Here is a 26,140-nt window from a genome sequence, read left to right as displayed (position 1 = left end):
TGCAGGGAATAAGTTTCCTGGTATCGCATAGCAATTTGCTCCGGCCCCTGGACTGTACATTACTTAGTTGAGAGCTTTGCTCTTATGACCAAAAATGCTATTCAAATTTGTAAAGCAAAATTATTCCCTAATATGTAATGAGCTTTTACATGTTAACTTTATTCTATTTCAATAATCTTACATAGAGCTTTTCATGAAAGTCATATTATCAAAGAAATGAGTAGAATTGACATAGTACAGTATGACTTTTTCATTCTCTGATGTGATGACTGAATTTCAGAAAGCACTGATTATAAATAAATTTGATCCATTGGTCTTCCGGTATACTCTTCTAAAAAAGTCTTCCTGTAATAATCTTCTGCTTCAGCTTCAAAGGGGAAATCCCCTACTACGAAATCAGGTTGGTGTTCAGACAAATAAACAAAACATTACATTGGGTATAACTTACCAGTAGCTGGTAATCAATGCAATATATCTTTAATGCAGGAAGCCAACTGGTGTAATTTGCTCTAGGTTATCTTAAGTTTCATTATCAAATTTTGGATTTCTTTGAGGATTTTATGGATTTGATTTCAGGAAGACTCTACCAAAAACTGAACACATCAATGTGTGATATTATTACAACAGCGTGTAGCCATGTACCAATTATTTCTGTGGCTCATGATGCAGAATAGTAAAAATGATGAAAAATTACCTGTTGTTTAAAAGTCATCAACTATTCTCTGATTTACTAAGGAATCATAGTCCAAGCACAAGTATACTGACTACAAGGTTTTTTTTTAATCAAGAATGTGTACTATTCCAAAATTTCCAATCCCTATTGAAGTTTCATCACATCCATTTTACATCATTGCCTTTATACCTACATGTACATGCTGTATATAATCAATTTATTTTCTAACCGTGGTATCACTGATGCAAAGATTTCAATTAATCATCTACATATCCCCTCTGGCTCCAACACAAATATCAATTATTAACCAAGGAGGCAGCCTGGTGAAATATTGTTTCATCCCTGACGTTTTAGGATTTGTCATCTTAAATTAATTTGGCTAATCATTGGTTTGTGCCTGTCCATCTGTCCTACATGTAGGGTTGCAAAGGGCTGGAAACTTTCCGAAAATTTTGGAAAATTTCCATGGAAAGTTTCGGGAATTTTGGGGAATTTTCATTTTTTTCACAAAAAACTGATCAATTGCGTTTTTAGATACAAATTTATAAACTGATTTCCTCAAATATTATATTTTCCATTTATATAAAACTATTATTCATTCTTTAAATTGCCCAAGGTATAAAGTATTAATCAAACTGTAAATACATGTACACATGTATGTATCCATTACTATAAACTTGTGTAACATGATGGAGCACTATGTACAAAATGAAGCTTCTTGTCAAATCAACATGAACAATTAAAAAATCACATTACACTATTTTTCATTTTTCTGTAAATGTCAAGGGTTTTACATGTAAGAACATACCTCTCATTTACTATTACATAATAACCTGTAAATAGATCAATGCCCCCTACTGTGTAGTCTGCAAGCACAGACCCGTATTGAATCTTTACACAAGTGGGACTGCACACAAAACTAACACAAATAAACTAGGCTATGTATTAATACTCTGACGCCTAATGAGGCAATGTATAGGCCGAAAAATAAAGCATATAGCCTTCATTTCTGTTCCATAGTTTGTTTTATTTTAGTAAATGAACACTGTCAACAGCACCAAGTTCTCATTTCTGCATAGCAGAAATAGCAGAAATGAGAACTTGGTGCTGTTGACAGTGAGAAATAGAATGAAATCATAATAATAATAACAACAGCAACAATAATTAATAATGATTCCCATTAGCTGCAGCAAGATCAGAATATCCATTATCCAATAGGCATCATTCCATGAACACTGTATTTCCCTTGTGTAAAACTTAGCATTCAGCCACTGATAGAGTTAATCAACTTTTACATGGAATTCCTCAAATTTTTGTCTTGTCAAATTGTTTTAGCATAATTTCTGGCTTGAAATTTGCTGAAAAAGCACAATCGAGCATCATTTGCCAAGGTGCGCCTTTCAATTCCTGTATATGAATATCAGAAAATTGTTACTTTTTGATAATTGCTGAAATTCCCAAAATTCCCAATAAATTCCTGTTTATTCCCATGGAAAATTTCCCCCACAAAAATTCAAAGGAATTTTGCAACCCTAATCTGTCCATCTTTTCTTTCCTCTAAACTTGCCCCCAAATCACCTTGAAAATGTTGAAATTACTAAAGCTGCATACAATGACGTGGGATTTTGTTTCACATAACCGTATCACACGTACATGTGCATTTAACCACAACCATCATATCACAGACCTTATGATCACCAATTTCCAGCACATTCAGAAATGAGCTTATTATTAGTATTGTTTAGCATCACCTGTGCCTGGGGGGCAAAGAGCGAGCTGAATCTCTATGACCCGCAGGTCTCTCCTCCCCATATAACTGATTAGGGTGGATGTACTGTAGGTGGACCACTACACTAGGGTTCCCCCTTCTCTTATACGAATAGTGCAGTGGGTTCTCAACATGCAAAGGTGAGAACTCTCCTCTACACGGGGCCTCGATTTAGCGTCCTCTCTGAGGGACGGGGCTGTAACATAGCCTGAATCTATGGAACAGGGGAGGGACACGTTTACACACAACCCAGGCTTCAGTCATCTGCCCGGGTTGGACTTGAACCCACGACCTTTGGTTCGACAGGCAGACGCTTTACCAACTGAGCCAACTCACTCCTTTATCACTAAAACAAATGATGGATGTCACTAGTCAACTTGAAGCAAGGACATTTTTTCCTAACTAAAGATTCTTACTGAAATACATCAAGGAAATATGACATTTAATGAGGATTCAACTGAATGGGAAACATGGGATCAACATATTATAACATAAAGCAAATTTCATTTACCTTTAATTTGGAAAGCTTCTTTTGTAGCTTGGTCTGGATGAGGTCTGCCCACTGCTGTTCCCTCAAGAAGTCCCAGAAGAATCTCCCTATGACAGCGTTGACCCAAGCAACAGGGGCATCATTGCTGATTGCACCTGGAATGCTACTCGGTTCCCGCTCTGACCCACTTTTGCCAGGTCTACGACCGGGACTGGCATAGGTTACCCCTCCTGCTTTGGCTTTTACGTCCTGGACTATGAGTTCCTTGACATCCTTCTCCTTGGGCATTACCTTGGCAAGAAACTTGAAGAAGTCCACCATGGATTTGCGGGATGTCATGTCATCAGGGTCACCCCTGTACACCGGGTTCCCATCTTCCCCGATGAAGTCATTACCCACAAGAAACACCTTCTTGTGGAGTGTTTGGATTGGACGGACTCGGTTAGCGACTGCAGCTGCCTCAAATTTCCAAAACCATTCCTCTTTCTCGCGACCTGTCCTTGCGAACAACACCAAGACCTTGTCGTCGCATTCGTCTTTCTTGACGACATCAAAGCCCATACCCTGAGCTGTCCCATCATCAGGGGGTGAAACGTCCTTCTTCTCAACAGATAATCCCTTCTTTGGTAGCTCTATAAATAATGGATATTTCTTGCTCCACAACCTCTTCTTCACGAGACCCTCTGGTTGCAGGTAAACGTGGCTTCCCCGTATGTCGTAGATACGTTGGTGAATGAATTCTGGACGGGGTGTAGGCTCATCGAACATTGCCCTTCGAGCAATATTCTGCTTTGGCTTGGACAGTCTCAGGGTGTGGCCTTCGAGACGCACAAAGATGGAATGTGTTTGATTGACGTGATATGTTTCAGGATCATATGGAGTGGATAATTCATTCATCCAGCCCTGAGGATAAAAAGATAATGAAATCAATCATTCAAAAATCAAAATGATATCATTACAAATTCAAATATCTGTGCATTATTTTTTCATTAACACATCCATTGGGCATCTACATGTAGTGACAATGTTGACTTCATTTAAAGGTACCAGTACCTACATACGGTGTACATACGTGTAGGATTCTTTTTTAAACTTCTGTGATGGATATATCATTGAATCATGTATAATCCAAAATAAATAAACCATTTCCTTACTTATATCAAAAACCATGATCCAATTCATGCAAAATAATTATCATGAAAATTGTACCCAGGCTATGAAACAATTTAATCTTTCTTGTTAAAAATGTGGAGAGTTGAACATGAAACATGAAGACGTGCTTGTTACTTCTTTTATATGTAAAATAAAACCATCAGTACAGTAGCAACTGAGAAAAACATATTTTTAATGGGAAATAGTTTTCAATGTGGTTCTTCTACTTCTTTATTTTTCAACATGTGTATGAAAAAAATTCAACCACCACTGAACAAAACACCTTTCCAAATGTGTTCTAACAAACCTAATATTTTCCCATTGTAATGTAATCTACAGTGTAAACATCTATTTCAGTTCATCATTTTTCTTCTATAACACACTGACTGAGGCAGGTCATCTGATACACAAACTTAATTCTATTTTTTTTTCAACAGGATAAACGTATGCCAATTATCAGGTCATTTCATTTCATTTTATACTTGAACTCCATTTTACCCTTCAAACTCCATGACAAAAAACAAATATAGTACGTTGATAATAATTAACACAGCGAACAAAACTCAAGGTTCAAGATCTACATATATATGCGATGTATAACTTTAAAATGAACTTTCAGCTCAAGTTTCAAGATAGAACTATAACTAACAAGGGAAAAACATATATTTTACTGCATTAGTAGTGACACAGCAAATTCTACGTCAGAGGTTAGTGCTGTCTAAAATACACGTCATGACTTCATAATAAATTTTTCAGTGATATTATATCATTTTAATAATATGTATATAAAAATTAAAATAATAGTGTTCATTTTATATGCAGGATAGGAAATAAAACCAAATGAAACCAAGGTTCACAGCAAAAAGGGCAATACTTTCAGGATTTATTGACAATAAAAACAAAATTTGATTTCTCATTACAATTTTTCCCTTTGTTTAATTCAGGAATTGAACAATTTGCATCAAGATATTATCAATGCACAAAATTGAAAACAAAATGTTGTTATTACAATAAGCCCGAAACACAGGGGGGGGGGGTCAAACGAAGATAGATCAATGCAAGATGGGGTTCACCTCTTCGATGGTTGGTAGTTCAATATAATGGTAGCAATCCTGGGCAGTCTTTTGGAAGGGAAAAAGGAATGAATTACTGTTAATAAATAAACCATTTCAAATATGGCCATTAACTTGAATTAATAAGCTGTGTTAAGTGTTAATAGTGGATAATTTAAAAGGTCAGAGACGGTCTCCATCCCCTACCAAATGTAAATCCAGCATCTCTTTCCTCTCTCTCTCTCTCTTTCTCTCACCACCCCTTCATTATCATCAAACTTTGCATCTCCAGACATGTACAAAAAACTGATTTGCAAGTCTCTTGGGAAATGCGCTGATCCAATCTCGGGCTTCAGTGAGGTGTACAAAAGCTCCTTAGTAGTACCCCATGAATTCACACCTTGAAATTAAGGAAGAGGAAAGGTCTTCTTAAACCTTTCAATGCTACCATTGACCGTATTGTATCAAAATAAGATGATTGTTAGACTATAAAAACATGGAAACTTGTACTGAAGGAATTAAGCATTACTCTATTTCTGATCCCCATGAGCTTGAATTGAAGGCGGAGGTTTCAATATTGATGCTTGCTTCGTTTAGTACTAAATTGCATCGCACAAGTTGTTATTATGGGTTGAGGCTTAGCAAGGTTCTAGAGACATACTGTATAAAAAGCATGGGTGCATTGGAGCTTGTTGCCTTTGGGGAAAATATTCTTTAAGTGATTAAAAGCAATCCATCACACTTAACTCAAGTATTCTTCAGATCTTGCCCTTCAGAAGTGTTAACAATAACAAATTCATGCACAAGTGCATTAGAATAAATGCATTAAAACCCATTAGCTTTTGCTAATTAATCACTGGTCTCAAATGATAATCCTTCAATTCAGTCAGTGCCATATATATCAGACACACAAGTCCTTGTTCAATCAAGGAGAAATTAGGACCTGCTTGGTTTAATATTGTCCATTATGTTGGGGATTCCCCGTTTGTATTGGTATGTCTTTGAGAGAAGTGTTTCATTTTCAGTTTGTCTGCATGGCATCGATCCTCCATAGATTTGCACCTGCCAGTAATCTTATGAATCGCCAAGGCTCGAACAGCATGGAGATCCAACCGTATTAAACCAGGATACAGTATTGAAATACTGAATTGAAAGGGAATGGAGAAGAGAGGGGGAGGAAGGGATGGGGGTGGGGGATGTACATCCAATTGTACAGTGTTTGACTGAGACCACTGGTTTTCAAAACCACCATCAAACAGATAATGCATATAATTATCAATACATGTATGTGTAGGATGTTTTAGCAGTGAATTCTGTCTTGGTTTTGAGCTTCCTACCTCCAGTCCATGGTCTATGATATGCCTGTGCAATACCAGAGTGTAGTTTCACAATACACAGAAAATCTGGCAAATCCCCTAGAGGAGTACTGTGCAATATGGTTTCGTATTGCAGTCTGTTGACTAATCGTTAAGTCAATAATAATCACATAGTGATAGGATACCAGAATTATGCTATTCAAATATTGCACTCATCTTCTAGTGGAATAATTCAGCATCCCATTATGAGGATCAAAATATCATTCATTCATAAAATGGCTCTCTGCCAAATGATTCTAATACTGTGTGAAATGGACCCTACAACCATGGTCAGTTCAGTTCTTTTTCAAAGCAGTAATAATACACTATCCCACATGTACTATCTGTATTTATTTAGCATGAAGCCTTAGGTTATACTATATAGGCCTATTTGATGTTTTTACTGTTTTACCTTCAATGTGAACAAGGTTTTTCGGCTTAATGTAGATTTCATGATTTCACTTATGTTTAATAAAACACATCTAAGTCATTCTAAGATGACATGGTCACAGTTAACCTTGATATTTACCAGTATTAAAGAGAGGAGTATTCCAAAAGGCCTAATTATTCAACCTTCATTCCGATTTGGATATTTCAAAGCTATCTCAACCAAAAAATATTTTTTATTTTAAATGCAAATATAAAAGCAAATTTCACTGGTTTCTGCATGGAGGTAGAAAGAAATGGTTTCTGGTAGCCTAGAGTTTGTATAGGACTACTGTGAATGTGAATTGTATTCCCGGGGGGGGGGGGGGCACTTGACCAAAAAAGTGGTAGGGGTGTGCCGCGGGCGAGACAAAAAACGGGGGCCTTGGAGCGGGCTTATTGTAAAAAGGAGGGTCCTCGGAACTGGCTTCGGAACTACAAATATTTGTGAAAACGGGGGTCCTTGGAACGGATCGCCAGCGTGTGAGTGCGTATGCATCCCTATGGAACGTGCATGCAGCTAGCCCGGCAGCACGGGCGCCGGGTGCGCTAGCGCAGAGGCGATGGTCGGACAGCGCTCTGCGGCCGCTTTTCACCAAAATTGCGGCTCATCGTAGCAGATCAATGCGACCGGAACGGCGTAACGGAAAATATGCGAAGCTTTGGAGCGGATTTTTTTCTCGATAAGAAGAAAATGCTATGATTTGGAGCGGCTTTCTTTGTTCTTTTTCTCAATAAGACAAATATGCTATGACTTGGAACGGATATTTGAGTGTAAAAATGGGGGTCCCCTCCGCGGCACATACCCACTATGCATTATATACTGAGTGCCCCCCCCCCCCCCCCGGGATTGTATTATTTTTATAACTTCATAACTTACATTGCATAATTTGATATACATGTAGAAATTTATTTGATAAGAATAAAGGCATTTGTGTAGCCTGTACATGTCAGGCCTAATGTACTACTGTAGACTTGTTTTTTTTTTACTACAAAAATTCCTCTCGCCAAAGTTGTGCAAAATATGACAACGCACATGTAAAGAGAATGTTCTTGACCTTTCAAAATCAAAGGCAATTCAATACTGACTTTGTCACAATTTAAGTCTCACATTCACATACAGTACATTCTACACTTTTCACAATACTGCAAGGGTGGGAGAAGCAGAGATCGATTACCGTAGTAGGCTGAGAGGAGGGTATCCCGGGGGGGGGGGGGCACTTACATTGGCGAGTGGATACCATGCGCGACAAAAAAAAACACGTAGAAAGGATGTCTTTTTCAAATAGGGCACGTTACGTACGTAACGTAATAAGGGTGTCAAAAACAAAAAAATAATGAAAAAAGGGTATCTATTTTTCGCTAGGAAAGCTACGTGTTTAGGGTCATATTTGCGAGGGTGTAAAAACTTGTGACTAAAATGTTTTATAAGGGATGTACTTTTTGCCCCAATAGTCCACACTACATGTACGTGTTTAGAGCACAATTTGCGCGAGATGCGGGAGGTGGGGCTGTACTTACGTACTTACCCAATGATGTAGGGGAAGGTAAAACCGATGACCGACACCGCTGTACTTGTTTAGGGGGGTCAATTCAGGGAATACTTGGCAAGAGTATCGTTTTGTTTCAAATACTTGTTTAAGGGTAGGGTTTCACACACCAATACTTGTTAAGGGGTGCATTTTCAGAATATGGAAAATACATGTTTAGGGTGCTTTTCGAGACCCCATGGTCGCGCATGGTATCCACTCGTCAATGGAAGAGCCCCCCCCCCCCCCCCCGGGAGGGTATGTAGGCAGAGAAGGGGGCAGAGAGGGGAGGGGCAGGGAGTGATCGAGGTACAGTAATTAAGGCAGATGTGAAGGGTGGGCAAAAAATGATTTGAGAGTTGATGAAAAGCGTTGTCATCCCTCATATTTCTATGACCTAAAATCAACATGACAAAGGTCATGACTCAAATAACATGATATGAGGAGGAAAGTTCTACTTCTCTGTAAATAATTCCTGTACAAACAGGATTGGGAATTTACAGTGATCACTGACTCTTAAGAAATGTTTGCTTTCATTTTCAGAGAAGTACAACATTCTTAATAGCAGGTTGAAATGAAAAACCACAAATATCAAGGTTATTATTTTGGAAACTGTTTTTTTTTCTCTGGAGGCTCATTTGTACTAGATGTATACAGCCAAATCTACTACATTATAAATACCAGTACACATTGTAGGTGAAATTTACTATAGGAATGGCAAGAGCTTCTGTTCATATCATATTATAATGATCATCTTGTTTTCAAAATGATATGTACATAGGCCTACCTGTATGTGTGTACATGTACATGAATACATATGATCTGCATACATTCTTTTAAACCTTCACCATGTTCATCTTATGCCTACATATATCTAGGCTTATTCTGTCATGGATTGACATATTCTGGTGAATTCGGGTGAAAAACTAAATAAAATTGTATATCTACATGTCTACATACATGTGTATGCATGTACAGTAGATGAATGAAATATGTTGACCAATGGTGCACATGTATGTACCTCAATGCATCTTCTCTCTATAAACCTACATGCATGATATACATGTATTTTAACATCTTACAGACCTACTTAATCTAGACTTGAAAATAATATACCCTAGTCATTACTCAACAGAAGAAATTCAATATCAGCAATCAGAACTTGACTGATTGCATGGGACAATGTCTGATACATGTACCTTCAAGATCATATTCTGACAGGAATAGCAAAGCAAGCTACTATATTAAAGGTAATCCATGTGGCTTAGTGAACAGATGAATCACTGTTGCTGTTGTTGCATACCAACCAGGATGTGCATATAACTGTTTTGTGAAATTAAGCGAAACTTTAAAATGTCATAACTTTCTTATTTTACATCCTATTTTGATGAAATTTTCAGTGTTATGCTTGTTGGATTTTTCTCTTTTTATTCAAATCAATTATTTGTTGGGGTGGACTTGTCCTTTAATAATGGTGCTTTGAAAAGGCTGTGTTCTGTGCACCAATTGCTGCATAGATTTTATGTAGCTGTTTTGGATTCAAAATCCAATATAAAAGCAAAGGAAACCTCTATATCAATATTACTGATTTATAATAACTTATCATTATCATTTCTTAACCTAGGTAATAAATAAAGCAAGTACAAGGCAATTTTTTAAAATCTAATGGACAATACTCCAAAATTTCTGTTAATTTCTATGTATACATGTATCAATATGAAGGTGTACATAAAATTTCTCCTTTTCAAAGAATCCAAAGCCCACAGCAAAATTTTATTCCAAGTGTTTCCCTTTGTTGCCCTCCCAAATACTAAGAGACTAGGGACACAGTATAAATTCTTCTGTCAAGTACATTAACATTGTTTGTATAGAGTAGCAATTTGTAAATGTTGACTGACTTTCCCATTTAAATAACAAGTGCCTACATGTAGATCAGGGCCCCGTTGTACAAAGAGTTACGATTGATCCGATCAATCGCAACTATGGAAAGCCAGCAAAGTCAACATATGAAATGCATGTTTGTTCAAAAAAAATTATAGATATGAATGCATATCCATAAATTCATTGATTTCGTGACAATTTGGGGTGTTCTCCTTTGATTACAAAGGACATTTTGCAAATTTCCTGTAGAAAAAATTATGACACTGATGGATTTCCATAGAGTTATGATTGATCGGATCAATCGTAACTCTTTGTACAACAGGGCCCAGGATTAAGGTCAATATATTCTGAATCAATCAAGACTAACCATTTAAAAAAAAAAGTTGATATCTCTAATCTGGGCCCCATCTTACAAAGAGTTACAATTGATCCAATCAATCATAACTCTATGAAAGTGTCACAATTTTTTCTACAAAAAATTTGCACTGTGTCCTTTGTAAACAAAAGGCACAGTGAATTTTCAAGAAAAAACAATGAATGCATGAATATTTTGAACAAACATGCATAAATGTTGACGTTACTGGCCGTCCATAGTTGTGATTGATCAGATCAATCGCAACTCTTTGTAAGACGGTGCCCTGTTGCAAATGTAGTTCTTAATATCTGGAAGACTTTCAGGCCCTAATTTCTATATTTTTAGGGCAATGTCACTTTTTAAAAGGGCACATTTTTATATTACAGCACAAATGGAGGGAAAATAAAATAGGGCAGTGGAAGGGGGTATGAGGGTCAATCATTAGGCCATGGCCTTGGGGTAATTTAAGCCCTGGGCCGTCTTACAAAAATTTGTGATTGATCCAATCGACCAAAACCATGGAAAACCACCAACGGCAACATTTAAAATGCACATTTGATCAATTTGTATTCTAGATTTGATGTATACTCATGCATTCATCATTTTCTTGATAATTTGTGTGTTCCCTTTTCTTTATGAAGGACATTGTGCAAATTTTCCTGTATGAAAAATGAGTCATGGATTTCCATAATAGTTGAGGCTGATTTGATCGATCGCAACTCTTTGTAAGATGTAGCACCAAGGTCTTTTATTACATCTACGTACATGTGCCTGTATAAAAAAACATGCAAGATTATCCTAAGTCTCATTGAATGGAGAAAGTCTAGGGAGGGATGTCAATGATTTTAAGAAACTTGAGATTTTTCAATATTTGGATCAAAATTTTACATGCATGCATGTTTCAGTTGATGCAAGAACTCTCTAAAACAAAATTATTTAACACGCACAATATTATCTAGCATGAATGTTATGAAATGGTTGTCTCAGAAAAAGAATGATATGAAAATATCATTGATTAATGTGTCTTCTAACAGAATCTTACCTTCAAGGTGACTTTCTCTTGTTCTTTGGTCCTGACCTTGGAAGCAGTCAGGCGAGGCCCTGGGATGACAAGGGTATCTCCATCAGTACCATCGGTCTCCTTGAAAGAGTTGTCTGTTGGTGGCAGGTTCATCCAGATCAAGAACAACACAAGGTAGAAGGAACAAAGGAGGCCAGTTAGGAAGCCAGTGATGTAAGTTGGCAAAGGGAAAATGTAGTACAGGAAAGTTAGGAATGTCAAAGTGTAGAGGGTATAGAAAGGCAAAGATGGATGAAGACCTTGAGGAGTTGCTTGGACAGTTTTCTTCTCTTCTTCTGGTGACAGGAGCTGGCTGGATGACGGAGGACTAGATGTGCCTGCTGGAGCTTTCTTGTCAATGGTTACCCAGTCGTTGTCATCTGGTGGCATGTCTGGAGTTTGGAAGCCATCAGAGTTGACACTGGAGCTTGGTTTTTCATTGTCTTCTTCAGTGATGTCTGGGGAGGCCAGAAGACCAGAGAGAGACATCGCTTTGGTTTTGGACTTTGGACCTGATCTTGAGGTGGGAATACTGTCCGGCCGTCTTACTGGTTCATCCTTTAGCTCTGCAGGGGTAGGGACATTGAAGTAGCATGGGTTAATATCCATTGAATCCTCCTGCTCCACCTTTCCATTGTTTTGACCCATGTCAGCATCCAAACTCTTTGTACGAGGCTGCTGCTGAAGGATCTTCTTCTTGCCATTCCCACTTTGTCTTCTTTTCCTCAAAAGACTACCCTTTCCAAGACTGCTATCATCATCCTCGAAGCCACTACCTAGTTGGTCTTCCATGACCTTATCGAGGAAGCTCAAAGGATCTGCAAGCGCTTCCTGTGAATCTGATGGCAACTTGAAAGATTCATTTTCTGTCTCCTCGAGGACTTCTGTTGCAACTTTCAAAATGCCTGACCCTCCCTTTTGGAGCTTTGGTTTGCTTTTAATGTTATCGCTCTCCCTGTTCTCAGTGCTGGTGCTACTTCTCGGTGGGGATGACCTTTCGATCTCTTCTTGTACTTTCCTAACCTGCTCTGTCACTGGTTTGGATACAGCTACTGGTTTTGAACTTGGGAGACAGTTGACAGCATCAAAGATGTCCTCAAATGATGAGTCCCTGTCTTCCTTTTGAAGAGACAGGGGCTCTCCAAGCATGGCACCATTACTAGAATGAGTCAAAGGCTTCATCTCTTTGGTTTTGAAGTCATGACTAGCAGTTGTCAAAGGTTTCAACTCTTTTACTTTTGCTGGATCAGAAATATGAGTGTCCCGTTCAGGTTTTGTGAAAGAAGTAAAGCTCTTGTCATCTTCATCACTGTCTACTGCCTTTAAGTCATTGAAGCTGAATGACAACCCGGAGGACGCTTGCTTCTTAATGTTTTTCTTTGCAGCTAGGTTGGGTGCAGGTGGCCTAGGAGGCTTTGGTTTCTTTTCAGTACTCATCTTCTTTCCATTTACCTGTGAAGTATACAAAGACACATTATCAATTTTCAAAGTACATTAAAAAATGCTGGAGTTCACAAAGACCTTAATTTTAATCAAAGCAAAGTAGCAAAAAGAAATCATATTTCAAATTTTCACTAATCAATAAAAACTCTGGTGGGTCATTTGCAATTTCTTTTTAGGGTAATAGTGCTCTGCCTAAATTGGTAATAAAACACAGTAAAGATACTCCTTGCACTCACATCATTTAAAAGAGGGGGTGGCATAATAATGAAGAAATCTGGGCAGTAAATTGATAAATTGAAGGAGAGTTAGCATTCCCTGTGTAGATTGGGCGATTTCAAGTATGGTGTTGAAATCTGGTGTTTGTGTTGTGACAACACCAACACCGTACTTAAAATGATGCTGGTGTTGGTATTGACCTTGGAAAATATGATGTATTTCCAGCAGTTCGTGTTGAGCGCTGGTGTTGAATGTCGTCTGCTGCATGAACCAAGCATCACAGCTGGTGTTGACGATCTATGCTTAATTTCCCCATTCACCAACACCAACCCCCAAGGATTCGGAAAATTGGTGTTAGTGTTGATGATTTGAAGCCCATGAACAGGCGGCAAACAGGATGTAACATCCCAGTAAAATTAGATTTTTTTGGTTAAGATGAGTGCAAATTATTAAAGCCTTAAACAATTTAATGGTCAAGAATGTTTACTCTTTTGAATTTAAAGTGATTTTAGCCTTTGCACACAGTGGCAAATTGTATAGAATGGATAACGTAGCGTTCAACACAATTTATGAATGAAAATATAGTAAGCATGCGCAGTGCAAGCCTTCCAGTGCCCCACACAGTATTCCATCAAAACAAGTGTGCAATTCTCTATCACCTCGTACAAAAATCGACCTAGAATTTCCTATATTTTATATGAATGATGAAAGGTTTTCTCGGAAGATCTGTTTGCTCACCGATACCGCACAGGTTAACAAATTTTGATTACTTCTTGCTTTTCCGTCAAAATCTTACGATGTGTTCGTTAGAGTTTGTACAATCTATCGCAAAATGCACAAAGTCAATTGATTTCAAGATTTCGGAGCGTCGTATGAATATGCATGAAATTGCCGAATCTCAATAATTTTCAATCGATACTAGAGCGATCCCATCACAAATCAAGACCATTTCACACATAGACAATGTGACCGGATATTAATATATATTTATAATTATTATAATAATAATTATTCATAATAACGTATTAAATTTTAGTATACTTGTTAAATAATAATTTTTATCTATAAATTGTTCTTCAAAATGGCATTTTGTAACATCGCTATTCGTAGCTACATCATAACGAAGCGGTTCAAGGGTCAGACCTATTGTATTTGCTTTGTTGACAAACGGATCGAGGGATCTACACGAGATCGGTCTGGTAAGAAACCTTCAATTTTTAACATTTTTATTAACCAATATTTGAAACCTTCTTCTTCTTCAAGCTACACTGCCTCCTTCAATCCTGAAGATTTTTGCAGTATTGTAGTACCGGGGACCGGCAGGTGCAATACACCGGGTGAACACCCTACTCTTTGACGAATAGTGTATTGGTTTTAACGTGCATAGGTTGTGACTCTCCTATACACGGGACCAACATTTGCGTCCTTTTCCGATGGACGGAGTGTTTTCCAACTGCATTCACACCCGCACTGAACACAGCGGTGAGGCACGTTAACACACAACGCTAGCATCAGTTTTTTTGTTAGACGTCTTCCGGCATGCTGCGGGACTCGAACCCACGCAATTGAGATCTACGATCTCATCCGGAACAGGCGCTCTAACCGACTGAGCTACACTGCCTCCCCTTCATACGCATTAGGCTTAGGAAGGTGTAAAAATAAATAAAATCACCACCATTTACGTGATTTTTATCTTAAAAGATGGATTTCCTAGGGAAATCCATCTTTGTTTTGTTCAGTCTCTTATGCGTCTATGGGAAGAGTGTCAAGACTCCATGATGAAGAAGTATATTTCAAAATATTTAAAAAAAACATCATTATTGAGTCCTCAAGACTAAGTTAGACCATAGAGCTCTATGGTTAGACCTAGATCTATCGGATATCCATATGGACTTTTTTCAAAATCAAATTAGTGATCAAAAAGTCAAAGACAGGATCATGCAATCTGGAGACTGGTCACTGGCACCCATGGGTTCATATCATCTCGTGTGCGAAGGAATATCAGTCATATTCACGTGACACACACGACACATCCAAAATATACTGGGCTTTTGCCCACATAAAATATCACGCATAATCTGGTATTTCACATTCTGCTTTGACACTTACCGAATCATTTAGATCCTTCCGTGACTTCTCCTTGAAGTTGCTTTTAAAAAATATGTAAATTTTCTTGATCTTTAGTGAAGATTTCACAGAGATAAAAATTGATTAGCGTGGATATCAATTTTCTCCTAAAGAGGGCGCGCGATTTATATTCATATCAAAGACACGACAAGGGAAAGACTAGGCACCTACACTATTTTACACGCAAGGCGTTACGCGAAGTCCGTGAAGTGTCCAATCTTTTCATTGTATAGACTTTGGTATACCGTATTATTGACGTTCGTTAAAGCTTTTACTACTGGTTTCGTTCCAGGCATGTGTATTTTTTTCAATTTTTTTTTATAAGTCATCGTTTTAAATTAATTGCAAAAAAGTGTTATCATCGCCAATAGTAATCTTGAATTATGTTTTTTAAGGTATTTCATTTATTGGTGCCCATAATTAGTAAATTAATCATAAGAATTGCGCATTCAAAGAAATTAGACACAGTTATAAAATTACCGAGGAGCTGAATCAAGGTTGTGAAATTTATTAGCGCCACCAACGGGCTTCCTTGTATTTCCGTAGAAGAGACAAACGAAGTCACTTGCTAGGCCGAGGTAAGCGAAATTTGCTCTTTTTATAATGAAATTATTTCCAAATCATATGTATCATTTTTTTATGTATTGCTACTTACCGGAAAGAGCCCCGGTGCGTAGCGAGAAGGAGTTCCGGCAAATATTACTTCAGCAATGAAGCGATGTTTGCCGACTACTTCGAAATCCAGGGTCAAACACGGTCCCTTGTACGAAGTTAGTATATAATCACTCACACGTATTGCGAGGTTAGTATTAGTATACTAACCTCGCACCACGAACCGCGTTTGGCAGTAGATTTCTAACTAGTAGTGGGTCGCGTGTGCTGGGATCTCACTTCTTGGGTCCAAAACACACGACTTCTAGACTATGGCTTGAATTTTCTGTGCGCGGCGGCATGTAATGAACCCTTGGGTGGTATATAATATACTAACCTCGTATTTAGTGTGAGTGGGTCACTGGAGCCTGGTCCTGGAGGCTTGGTCTTGGAGCATTCTTTCATGAGAATTCCCACTTTTTAGATTTAACACAATTGCAAAAGGCCTTAAATTTCAAAATTGAACTTTGAAGGCTACTTTTCATTTCAGGCATATTCTTTCTACAACAGAAAATTCATGTAAAATCTTAATCTTAAGATGAATTTTAGGTGCGCAGACATGCCCCATACGTCGCAATGGCCAATGCACAAGTCACGTCAGTATAACTTATAATTAATAATAGTCAAGCTCCAGCTGCAGCTCGAGCTCGCAGCAATGGGCAAACAGGCAAAGGCCAGGCTAGGCTCGCCCCAAGCTTCGGCAGATCGCGTTCTGGAGGCTTGTCGCCAGAGCCGAGCAGTCGCGATCGAGCACCACAGTCTGGCACAGATAACGATGCCTTAATATTAGTAAATTAATGCAAAAATACTATCCTTTATGGAAGAAAATCTTACCTATTAAAGTAGCTAAAACTTGCCTTTATCCTCTCATATGGCACACAACTGCCTTATGATTATGCAAAGCCCGTCAATAGACCACTTCCTATCTCATTTTTATGTCCGGGTATCATCGCGAAATGTAAACACAAGATACGGTATAGCAGCAGAGAAAAATGGTACGGTACGGTAGAGGAAAAAACAACGATGCGTTGCCAATTTTAATGCAATGTGACTGGGTACAATTTACAGAAATATCCAAATGATTTTATTTTCACGGAGATAAGGAAATTAACAAGGGGGTACATGATCCACAGGGGCGGATCCAGGATTTTCCAAAAGGGGGGGGGGGTGCAAATTTTTCGAAGGAAAATTTTGACAAGCCCCCCCCAAAAAAAAAAAAGGTTTTCAATCACAAATTAAGGATATTTCGTACCCTAAAAAATTTTACAAGCAAAAAAAAAAGGTTTTCAACCACAAATAAAGATAAAGGATATATTGTACCAGAAAAAAATTGACAGGCAAAAAAAAAAAGGTTTTCAGCCAAAAATAAAGGATATTTCGTACCCAAAAAATATTACAAGCAAAAAAAAAGGTCTTCAATTTCAAAAGAGGGGGCACACCTCGGTTTTAATGGCATTCTTACATTACAAATTTTAATTTTGCTTCTCAAAATGGCTCCCTAGTGCCCCCCCCCCTCGATCCGCGCCTGATGATCCAAGATTAAAAAAAAAAAAACTTCCTAATTGCTGCATACCCCTATTTCAGAGTAAAATGTTTCTTCTTGTTTAAATGAAGTAGGCCCTAGAATGATTACACTTTTGTGATAAAAAGGATGGGTGTTATTTCCCCCAATCTTTAAAGAAATCCTATATCTAAGCCTTATTGGGACTATATATCGTTAATATTTTTTATCTATACCAGTATTCTATTCAATTAGTCATTCCTCCGTTCATTTCTTCACGCATATATAGGAGGGGAGACATACCCAGCTAATGGTGGTTAAACATATAATTATGTATGTTAAAACACAAGGATAGGCCCCTATAACCCTAATGGATTCTGTTTGCTCCTCATTTATTATTGATCAAAGATTTTTTTTTGTAGAACTGATAGGTATTTTGATCATTTGCCCCTCATCATTTTTAATCATCACTCAAAATGAACAGCATCAGTAGCGAACTAGTGCGTCGAAACTTATCGCTTTTCATCCAATTGAAAAAGTTCCTTGTAACTGGTGAAAAACACGAGGCATTCGGTTTATAGGAGTTGTACACTTTTTTATAAGTTCTATGACTCATAGGCCTATATGACAAAACGACTTCGTCTGTAAGGAACAGACGTAAATTGACTTTCCATCCCCGTCTCTTTGTATTTTGTAATTTGCAATTCATCATAAGTTTAAATAAATCATGCATATAGGCCCCACTGTTTATTATTATGTAGGCCTATGCGTCAATAGAAAACAAGATGAAATCGGTAATAATATTTTGGATTAACCGAATGCTTAATGGTCCGCCGCTGAGGACAAATGCCTTTGGCCAAAGGGCACTAGCACACCAAGTGGGGATCGAACCCCTAAACCCCGCTCTACCAATTGCCTGATCAACTTCTGAACTTTCAGTTAGTTATTACAACAATTTTAACAGGGAAAATCTCATAATCTTGATCCCATTCGAAAATGAGAGTTATCATATTCAAACGCAATATGCTGAGATCGAGTTTGTTCAGCTCGGGTGTTGAGAGGACGTAGATGAAATAAAGGATAGCCTTTTAATTAGATATAACGAAAACACAAGACCATGCAACATTATTCATTCATAATTTTTTGAACGATAAACGAACGTACTGAACTCTTTAAAATAACGCTAGAGCTGCTCTGCAATATCATACAGGTATAAGATTTTCAACTATAGCTGGCGCTACACCACTTTTGGATTTATCCTTATTCGATGATATGAAAGTGATTATTCTGATGCATCCAGAAATAAAACAGGTACGCAGAGAAATTAAATACATCAATATTTGAGCATTCGATCTATCCAGATTCTTTTTAAATATGCATTTTATTATAAAATTTAGCTTTGAAAACGGCACAGCTCGACAGTATAATGTTTCAAACTAGAGATGGCGCTATACAATTCTACGTCTGATTTTGATAATGACCCATGCTGATACTACATGTTCTTGTTGTTGTTGATGATGAGGAGGAGGAGGAGGAGGAGGATGATATTACAGCAATATATCTAAAAATATATGATAATAATGCAGGCAGACAGAATGGTTTTTAAAAATAAAATAAAATGAATATATAAATAGATAGATTAATAAATAAAATTCAAAATAATGAATGAAATAGAAAAGAAAGAAAAATAAATCAATGAATGAACATGTGAATTGGAAAAAAATAATGTATGAATAAACGAACAAATTAAAAAACATAAAAATATGCCTAGTGAATATTATATAAGCAATAAAAGTCACATAATAAATAGATACATGAATAAACAAATATGTATAATATAACATTCATTTTAATAATAAATTGATGGTGAGGTTTTTATTTTACCTTTTCTCAAATTGAATCCTTTATATAGTTATACAAAACATAAATGCATGATAATTTATCAAAGAGCATTTTGTAAAATGATTTTAAAATTTATGAATAAAAAAGAAACAATAAAAATGTTTATACAAATTTACATCAAGCTTCCGTTTTATGGGAAGCCGAGAGAGAATTGAGACAAATAATATTCTTTGGAATGTACAATATTTATTATTAAAAAAAAAAATAATAATAATTGCTATATGTCTTGTACTAGTCTAAAACTAAACATAACATAGAGCACATCCTAACTAGTCTGCAGGCACAGACCCTGATTGAAACTTTGATCAGCAAGTGTGCCTCCACGCAAAGACTAGCACTTAGATGAGTAGGCTGCACATTCAGACCCTTAACTCGAGTGAAGGGTTTGCCCAGCAGACTACATCCTAACCGCACTACGAAGTTTTCAACTTTAGATAGAATAGAATAAATGATAGAATAAATTTTCATTTCATTTGCATTTATTGATTTCTGCAACTTTTTCATGCAAATTAACTAACAAAATACATTAATAATTCACATAATAAATAACTGACAACCAAAACATTTAACAAAATTATTAATACATATCGATTTTTTTAGAAGGTTGCAGGGGTTGTCCCTACAAGATAAGCTTGACTGCGTGGCAACCCCGGAAAACAATTTAATTACAAATTATTTATCATACTATCTTAACGTAAGGGTGCAGGTGCATAATGGCTAGGGATGGGGGCGCTTGGTCCTTACAATGTATGTTTTGGTTTAGATTCTTTTTTGTTTGTTTGTTTTTTGTTCCCTTTTTTAAATTATGTGTTTCATTAGACAAAGAGAAAAAACTTAACTCTGTGAATATTTATTCAATAATAATGTTGTAATACCTTTTTAAAGGGAGAAATGAATCTCACCTGTTTGAGTGAATCTGGCAATGTATTCCATAATGTCAGGCCCATGATGGCTGAGTGAAAATTAATCAATGTATAAACGAATGAATTAAAAAAAAATAACAATAAATTGATGAATGAAAAATACAAATGAGCCTCATGAATTATAGATGAAAAGTAAAACACAATATAATATTAATATCTATCAATAAATCAATTGTTGGTGAGGGCCTTTTCGTTGTCATTGTCATTTCAACTCTCCTTCAATCACGAACATACTACTATATAGGTAAGTGGTTATGCATAGCATAATTACATGATATCAAAGAGTGTTTTTTTCCTGGGGGTACATGATTTTTTAATAAATCATAACGGAACAATGAAAATGTTTTTAAAAAAATACATAGAGGGTGGGTGTAATACAAAGCGCCCATTTATGGAAAGTCAAAAGTCCTTACAGACAAATTCCTTTGAATGTACAATTTATGATTATTTTTGTCTTGTACTTATCTTAAATAAAGAAACATAACACAGAGCATATAGTAAGTACAAGCCGCATTATAATGTTTTTAACTATAGCTGGCGCTATACCACTTTTACATTAATTTTTTTTCAATGACGTGAAAATTATTCTTCTGGGGCATCTACAAATAAAGCAGCATTGAGAAGAAATGAAATACATTAGTATTTGAACGATAACCTATCTGGTTTCTCTTAAAATGTGACCATTATCATGAAATGTAGTTTTGAAAATGGCCCAGTTGACAGTATAATGTTTCCAACTCGAGATAGCGCTATACAGTTTTTACCATAGAGAGATATATATATATTTTTTTTTTTTATTAAAAAAAATATATATATATATGTTTTTACGTATACTGTTTTTTTTTTCTGTAAATACAATATTGATGCTGATGCTGCTGTAAACATTATGAAAAGGTTGAAAAATAAATGAAAAATAGCAAGTGGACGAAACGATCACAACCCTCACTATTATAAAAATACTAGAAAGAGAATGAAGTCATCGAAGCCAGATGAATTGTAAAACAAAATAAATTAAACTGGACTGACGTTTCTCAAATAATTTCTAGGGAGTCCTTTTCTCGAATGGTCGAGTTACGAGATTGGACGCGATAACCCGATGTGATGGTACGAGCCATGAATATGTTGTTCTTCTGAAACTAAAGCAGAGAGTTTCAGAATCGATATTGGAATGAAATCATCTTATTCCTGTTTTGTATAATCATTATTAATACAACTCTAACAATTACTAATACTACTATTTCTTTTCTTTTCTTTTCATATTTTTCTTCTTTTCCTCTCTTCTTCTATGTTACTACCGCCATTGTTATCATTATTGTAATAACGATATCGTTTCTCTTTTTTTTAATTCGTATGAACTAACATTTCCATGAAATTTGCTGCATGTTACATTCATCATAATACACACTTTGTAGACGTAAACTGTATAGCGCCATCTCTAGTCAGAAACATTATACTGTTGAACTGGCTTTTTTTCAAAGCTATATTTCAATATCAGTGTTATATTTTTCTAAGACAGTCAATGGACCGAAAGTTGAAATTATAATGAATCTATTTTTTGATAAAACTGGTTTATCTTGAGATTGTTCAGAAGACTCACCTTCATATGATTTTAAAAATTCAATGAAAAATTGATATAGCGCCATCTATAGTTGAAAATATTATATTATTGCTTGGTCATAATACCTTTCTTATGTTAATTTACACACATAACAAAACAATTTGTACCATCCAAATACATCGTTTATGTATTTACAAGAAATTATATGTCTGTTATTATGGCATTTCTACATGTTTTTGTTTGTTATGCTAAAAGGATCTTAGAATTTGGATTATTTCCTTTATTATTTATAACATTCTAGCGATTCTATTAACTTTTCACTATAAAGAATTTTACTAGTTAAGTTATTCCTTTATCTTTTATTTCTTAGTTTATTGTCTTTTTTATTTCTTATGCAGTACTCATACAAATATTAATTAATTAATTCATTACAAAAATATTTTTGGGGTGAACTACCTTGTAGTAATTATTTTAGATAAATTTCTTTAATATTGTTAAACGTATTTATATACGGTTCTTTTTCTTCTCCATTCACTATTAAACCCCTTTGGAGTAAGTATTATGAACGTTTTGTCTCTGGCATCTGCATTAGCAACAGCATCTATATTAATATTGTGTTTGTAGTCAACATAAAGATATATATTAAACTCTATTAACATAATATACTAAATCACATAAATCTGTGGACTAAACCACCGTAAACTACATAGCGTCATCTATAGTTAGAATCATTATACTTTTCAAATTGGATTTACATAAAACTCCATTTCATTATTAAGGTCATATTCTCAAAGACAACTGATGGTTCGAATATTCAAATTATGATGTATTAATATTTTTTGCATAACTGCTTTATTTCTAGATGCGTCAGAAGATTTTTTTTTCTGTCATTTGAAAATTGCAATGTAAAAGTGATATAGCGCCAGCTATAGTCCAAAATCTTATATTATTGTCTGGTACAGAGCAGTGAAATCTCTTAGGGAAAAAAAACTATTTTGTCATGCAAAAACATTAATTATATTTTTTAATTATATTTTCAATAACTCGTGTACTATAAATGCTTTACGTATTCTCATACGTTTATTTGTTAGATTTGTTCAAATCATAGAATGTGGATTTTGAATGAAACCTAAGATGTTCAGTAAATCTTTGTCCTCCCATTCAAGAAAAGTGGTTTTCATGTTCGTATTATCTTAATATGTTGTATTTTTATTTGTTCTGTGATTTTTTTTTCTTATTCATTATTTTTATTCTTACTTTTGTGTTCATTTACTAATTTTTCTTGCACCTACTTAATTATTTTTGTATTTGTTTATTTATTCATTTATTTATTTGTCTATTTATTCGTTTATTCATTGATTCATTTATTATTCATAACTAACTTTCAAACGATTTTTGTTGGTACAGTTCAATATCACCCCATACCTTTTTATTCTTCCTTCTCCTCCCTCCTCTTTTTCTCTGTCTTCTTTCTCTTTCTTTTTGAATCTTTGCACCTCTTCTCCTCTTCTACCAATCCTATTTCGTTTAATAATGTCATCATTATGTTTGTCGTCATCACAATATCCACTGGATGTGATTTTTTTACACATCCCTCGAATCTGTTGCAAAATGAATTCACACAAGATATCAATGACAACAATGTTATCAAAACGCAATATTCACGTTAATCCCCCCCAAAAAATTGAAGTATTGTTCGATGGTTCAGATGAAATGCTACTCGAAGCATTTAATCTGCAACCAATGTTGGAATCAGCGAACTGACCAACCATTCGTTGAAACTACCCACCACTTGGTAAATTGAGTACTTAAAACAACGCTTGTAAAGTTTCGGACATAGTCTACACTTTCCAACACTTGTAACAGAGTCAATGGGTGCAATTTACAATTGAAATGTCTATTTTTAATTTTCGAAACATCGGTTAATTCGGTTCCCCAACAAAAAGGGGTAGGCCTATAAATCCACTTTTCGAACAATGAAAAAAGAGAAAAGTTCAATAAGTCTAATCTTCGAAATTTGTTTTATGATAGACAGTCACTGAATATGTTTAAGATAAGTATTTAAATGATGAAATCTTATGTTTAAAAATAAGACAGTGAGAAATCTGATTGATGGAAAATATCAAATTGTCGTTAAAAAATCTTTTCTATAAAAGTAACTACAGTTTCCTAACATTTGAATATAGTTCGATATATTTACATGCTTTATTATAATACATGGCTGTCGATCAGAGGCGGCTGAGGTCAACATTCCGGTAAGTCCTATTCAGACATGGTTTTGGATAATAAGCTTAAAAGATCAAACATAATCACTTACGAGGAGGTTCAAGTGAATCAGAGAAATGCTTTACGTATTCTCATACGTTTATTTGTTAGATTTGTTCAAATCATAGAATGTGGATTTTGAATGAAACCTAAGATGTTCAGTAAATCTTTGTCCTCCCATTCAAGAAAAGTGGTTTTCATGTTCGTATTATCTTAATATGTTGTATTTTTATTTGTTCTGTGATTTTTTTTTCTTATTCATTATTTTTATTCTTACTTTTGTGTTCATTTACTAATTTTTCTTGCACCTACTTAATTATTTTTGTATTTGTTTATTTATTCATTTATTTATTTATCTATTTATTCGTTTATTCATTGATTCATTTATTATTCATAACTAACTTTCAAACGATTTTTGTTGGTACAGTTCAATATCACCCCACACCTTTTTCTTCTTCCTTCTCCTCCCTCCTCTTTTTCTCTGTCTTCTTTCTCTTTCTTTTTGAATCTTTGCACCTCTTCTCCTCTTCTACCAATCCTATTTCGTTTAATAATGTCATCATTATGTTTGTCGTCATCACAATATCCACTGGATGTGATTTTTTTACACATCCCTCGAATCTGTTGCAAAATGAATTCACACAAGATATCAATGACAACAATGTTATCAAAACGCAATATTCACGTTAATCCCCCCCAAAAAATTGAAGTATTGTTCGATGGTTCAGATGAAATGCTACTCGAAGCATTTAATCTGCAACCAATGTTGGAATCAGCGAACTGACCAACCATTCGTTGAAACTACCCACCACTTGGTAAATTGAGTACTTAAAACAACGCTTGTAAAGTTTCGGACATAGTCTACACTTTCCAACACTTGTAACAGAGTCAATGGGTGCAATTTACAATTGAAATGTCTATTTTTAATTTTCGAAACATCGGTTAATTCGGTTCCCCAACAAAAAGGGGTAGGACTATAAATCCACTTTTCGAACAATGAAAAAAGAGAAAAGTTCAATAAGTCTAATCTTCGAAATTTGTTTTATGATAGACAGTCACTGAATATGTTTAAGATAAGTATTTAAATGATGAAATCTTATGTTTAAAAATAAGACAGTGAGAAATCTGATTGATGGAAAATATCAAATTGTCGTTAAAAAATCTTTTCTATAAAAGTAACTACAGTTTCCTAACATTTGAATATAGTTCGATACCATTTACATGCTTTATTATGATACATGGCTGTCGATCAGAGGCGGCTGAGGTCAACATTCCGGTAAGTCCTATTCAGACATGGTTTTGGATAATAAGCTTAAAAGATCAAACATAATCACTTACGAGGAGGGTCAAGTGAATCAGAGAATTGATTAAAGCATACACTTTTCATCCTCAAACATTAAATTCAAAGAAAAGAGTGTGTCACAAAGGAAAAGCACTGACAATGCCACTCATCTGTTTAAATAAAACTAAAACTAATAGATATATAAATAAACGAATAAATAAATAAATAAATGAATGAATAAATGAATGTATAAATAAATATATGAATAAATAAACAAATAAATTAATAAATAAAGAAATTAAGAAAGAAAGAAAGAAAGGAATAAGTGAAAGACCTTATTAAGTCTGATTGTTGGGGAATGAGTTTATAATTGAAATAATTGAAAATGAAGTAAAAAGGACGAATCCCTGACAAAAAAGAACCGAAACAAAAATCAATGGATAAACGATTAGACGGTAATTATTTTCTTTTGGGAAAACAATTCATTTACCAAGCAAAAAATGTGCAAAAAAAGATATTCGTATATCCGCA

The 26,140-nt window shown here is 35.4% G+C and overlaps 1 protein-coding gene across 2 annotated transcripts; it reads right to left on the bottom strand.

Moving 5' to 3' along the window:
* Positions 1–2,922: 2,922 nt before the first annotated feature.
* On the bottom strand, positions 2,923–17,228 carry LOC135155735 (testis-expressed protein 2-like). 2 transcript variants are annotated; one of them, XM_064105807.1, is made up of 4 exons: positions 17,013–17,228; positions 11,724–13,193; positions 5,157–5,204; positions 2,923–3,834 (listed from the first exon to the last, which is right to left on the bottom strand). In XM_064105807.1, exons 2-4 carry the CDS (start codon positions 13,176–13,178, stop codon positions 2,926–2,928), a joined length of 2,412 nt encoding a protein of 803 aa, XP_063961877.1. In that variant the 5' UTR covers positions 13,179–13,193; positions 17,013–17,228; the 3' UTR covers positions 2,923–2,925. The 2 variants fall into 2 exon arrangements, with proteins under 2 accessions (XP_063961877.1, XP_063961879.1); XM_064105809.1 differs by lacking the exon at positions 5,157–5,204 and having other exon boundaries at positions 17,013–17,203.
* Between the last annotated feature and the right edge of the window lie 8,912 nt (positions 17,229–26,140).

Source organism: Lytechinus pictus, chromosome 10 (genome assembly GCF_037042905.1).
Source record: "Lytechinus pictus isolate F3 Inbred chromosome 10, Lp3.0, whole genome shotgun sequence".
Taxonomy (NCBI): domain Eukaryota; kingdom Metazoa; phylum Echinodermata; class Echinoidea; order Temnopleuroida; family Toxopneustidae; genus Lytechinus; species Lytechinus pictus.
This window is presented reverse-complemented; position numbering and strand designations above follow the sequence as displayed.

What these genes read in the sequence shown, in the direction of transcription:
- LOC135155735 (XM_064105807.1), bottom strand. Translation starts at nt 13,178, where the DNA reads ATGAGTACTGAAAAGAAACCAAAGCCTCCTAGGCCACCTGCACCCAAC. An exon ending in AAGAGAAAGTCACCTTGAAG is followed by an intron (nt 5,205 to 11,723) that starts GTAAGATTCTGT and finishes CCCTTCCAAAAG; the next exon opens with ACTGCCCAGGATTGCTACCA. An exon ending in AACTACCAACCATCGAAGAG is followed by an intron (nt 3,835 to 5,156) that starts GTGAACCCCATC and finishes TTTTATCCTCAG; the next exon opens with GGCTGGATGAATGAATTATC.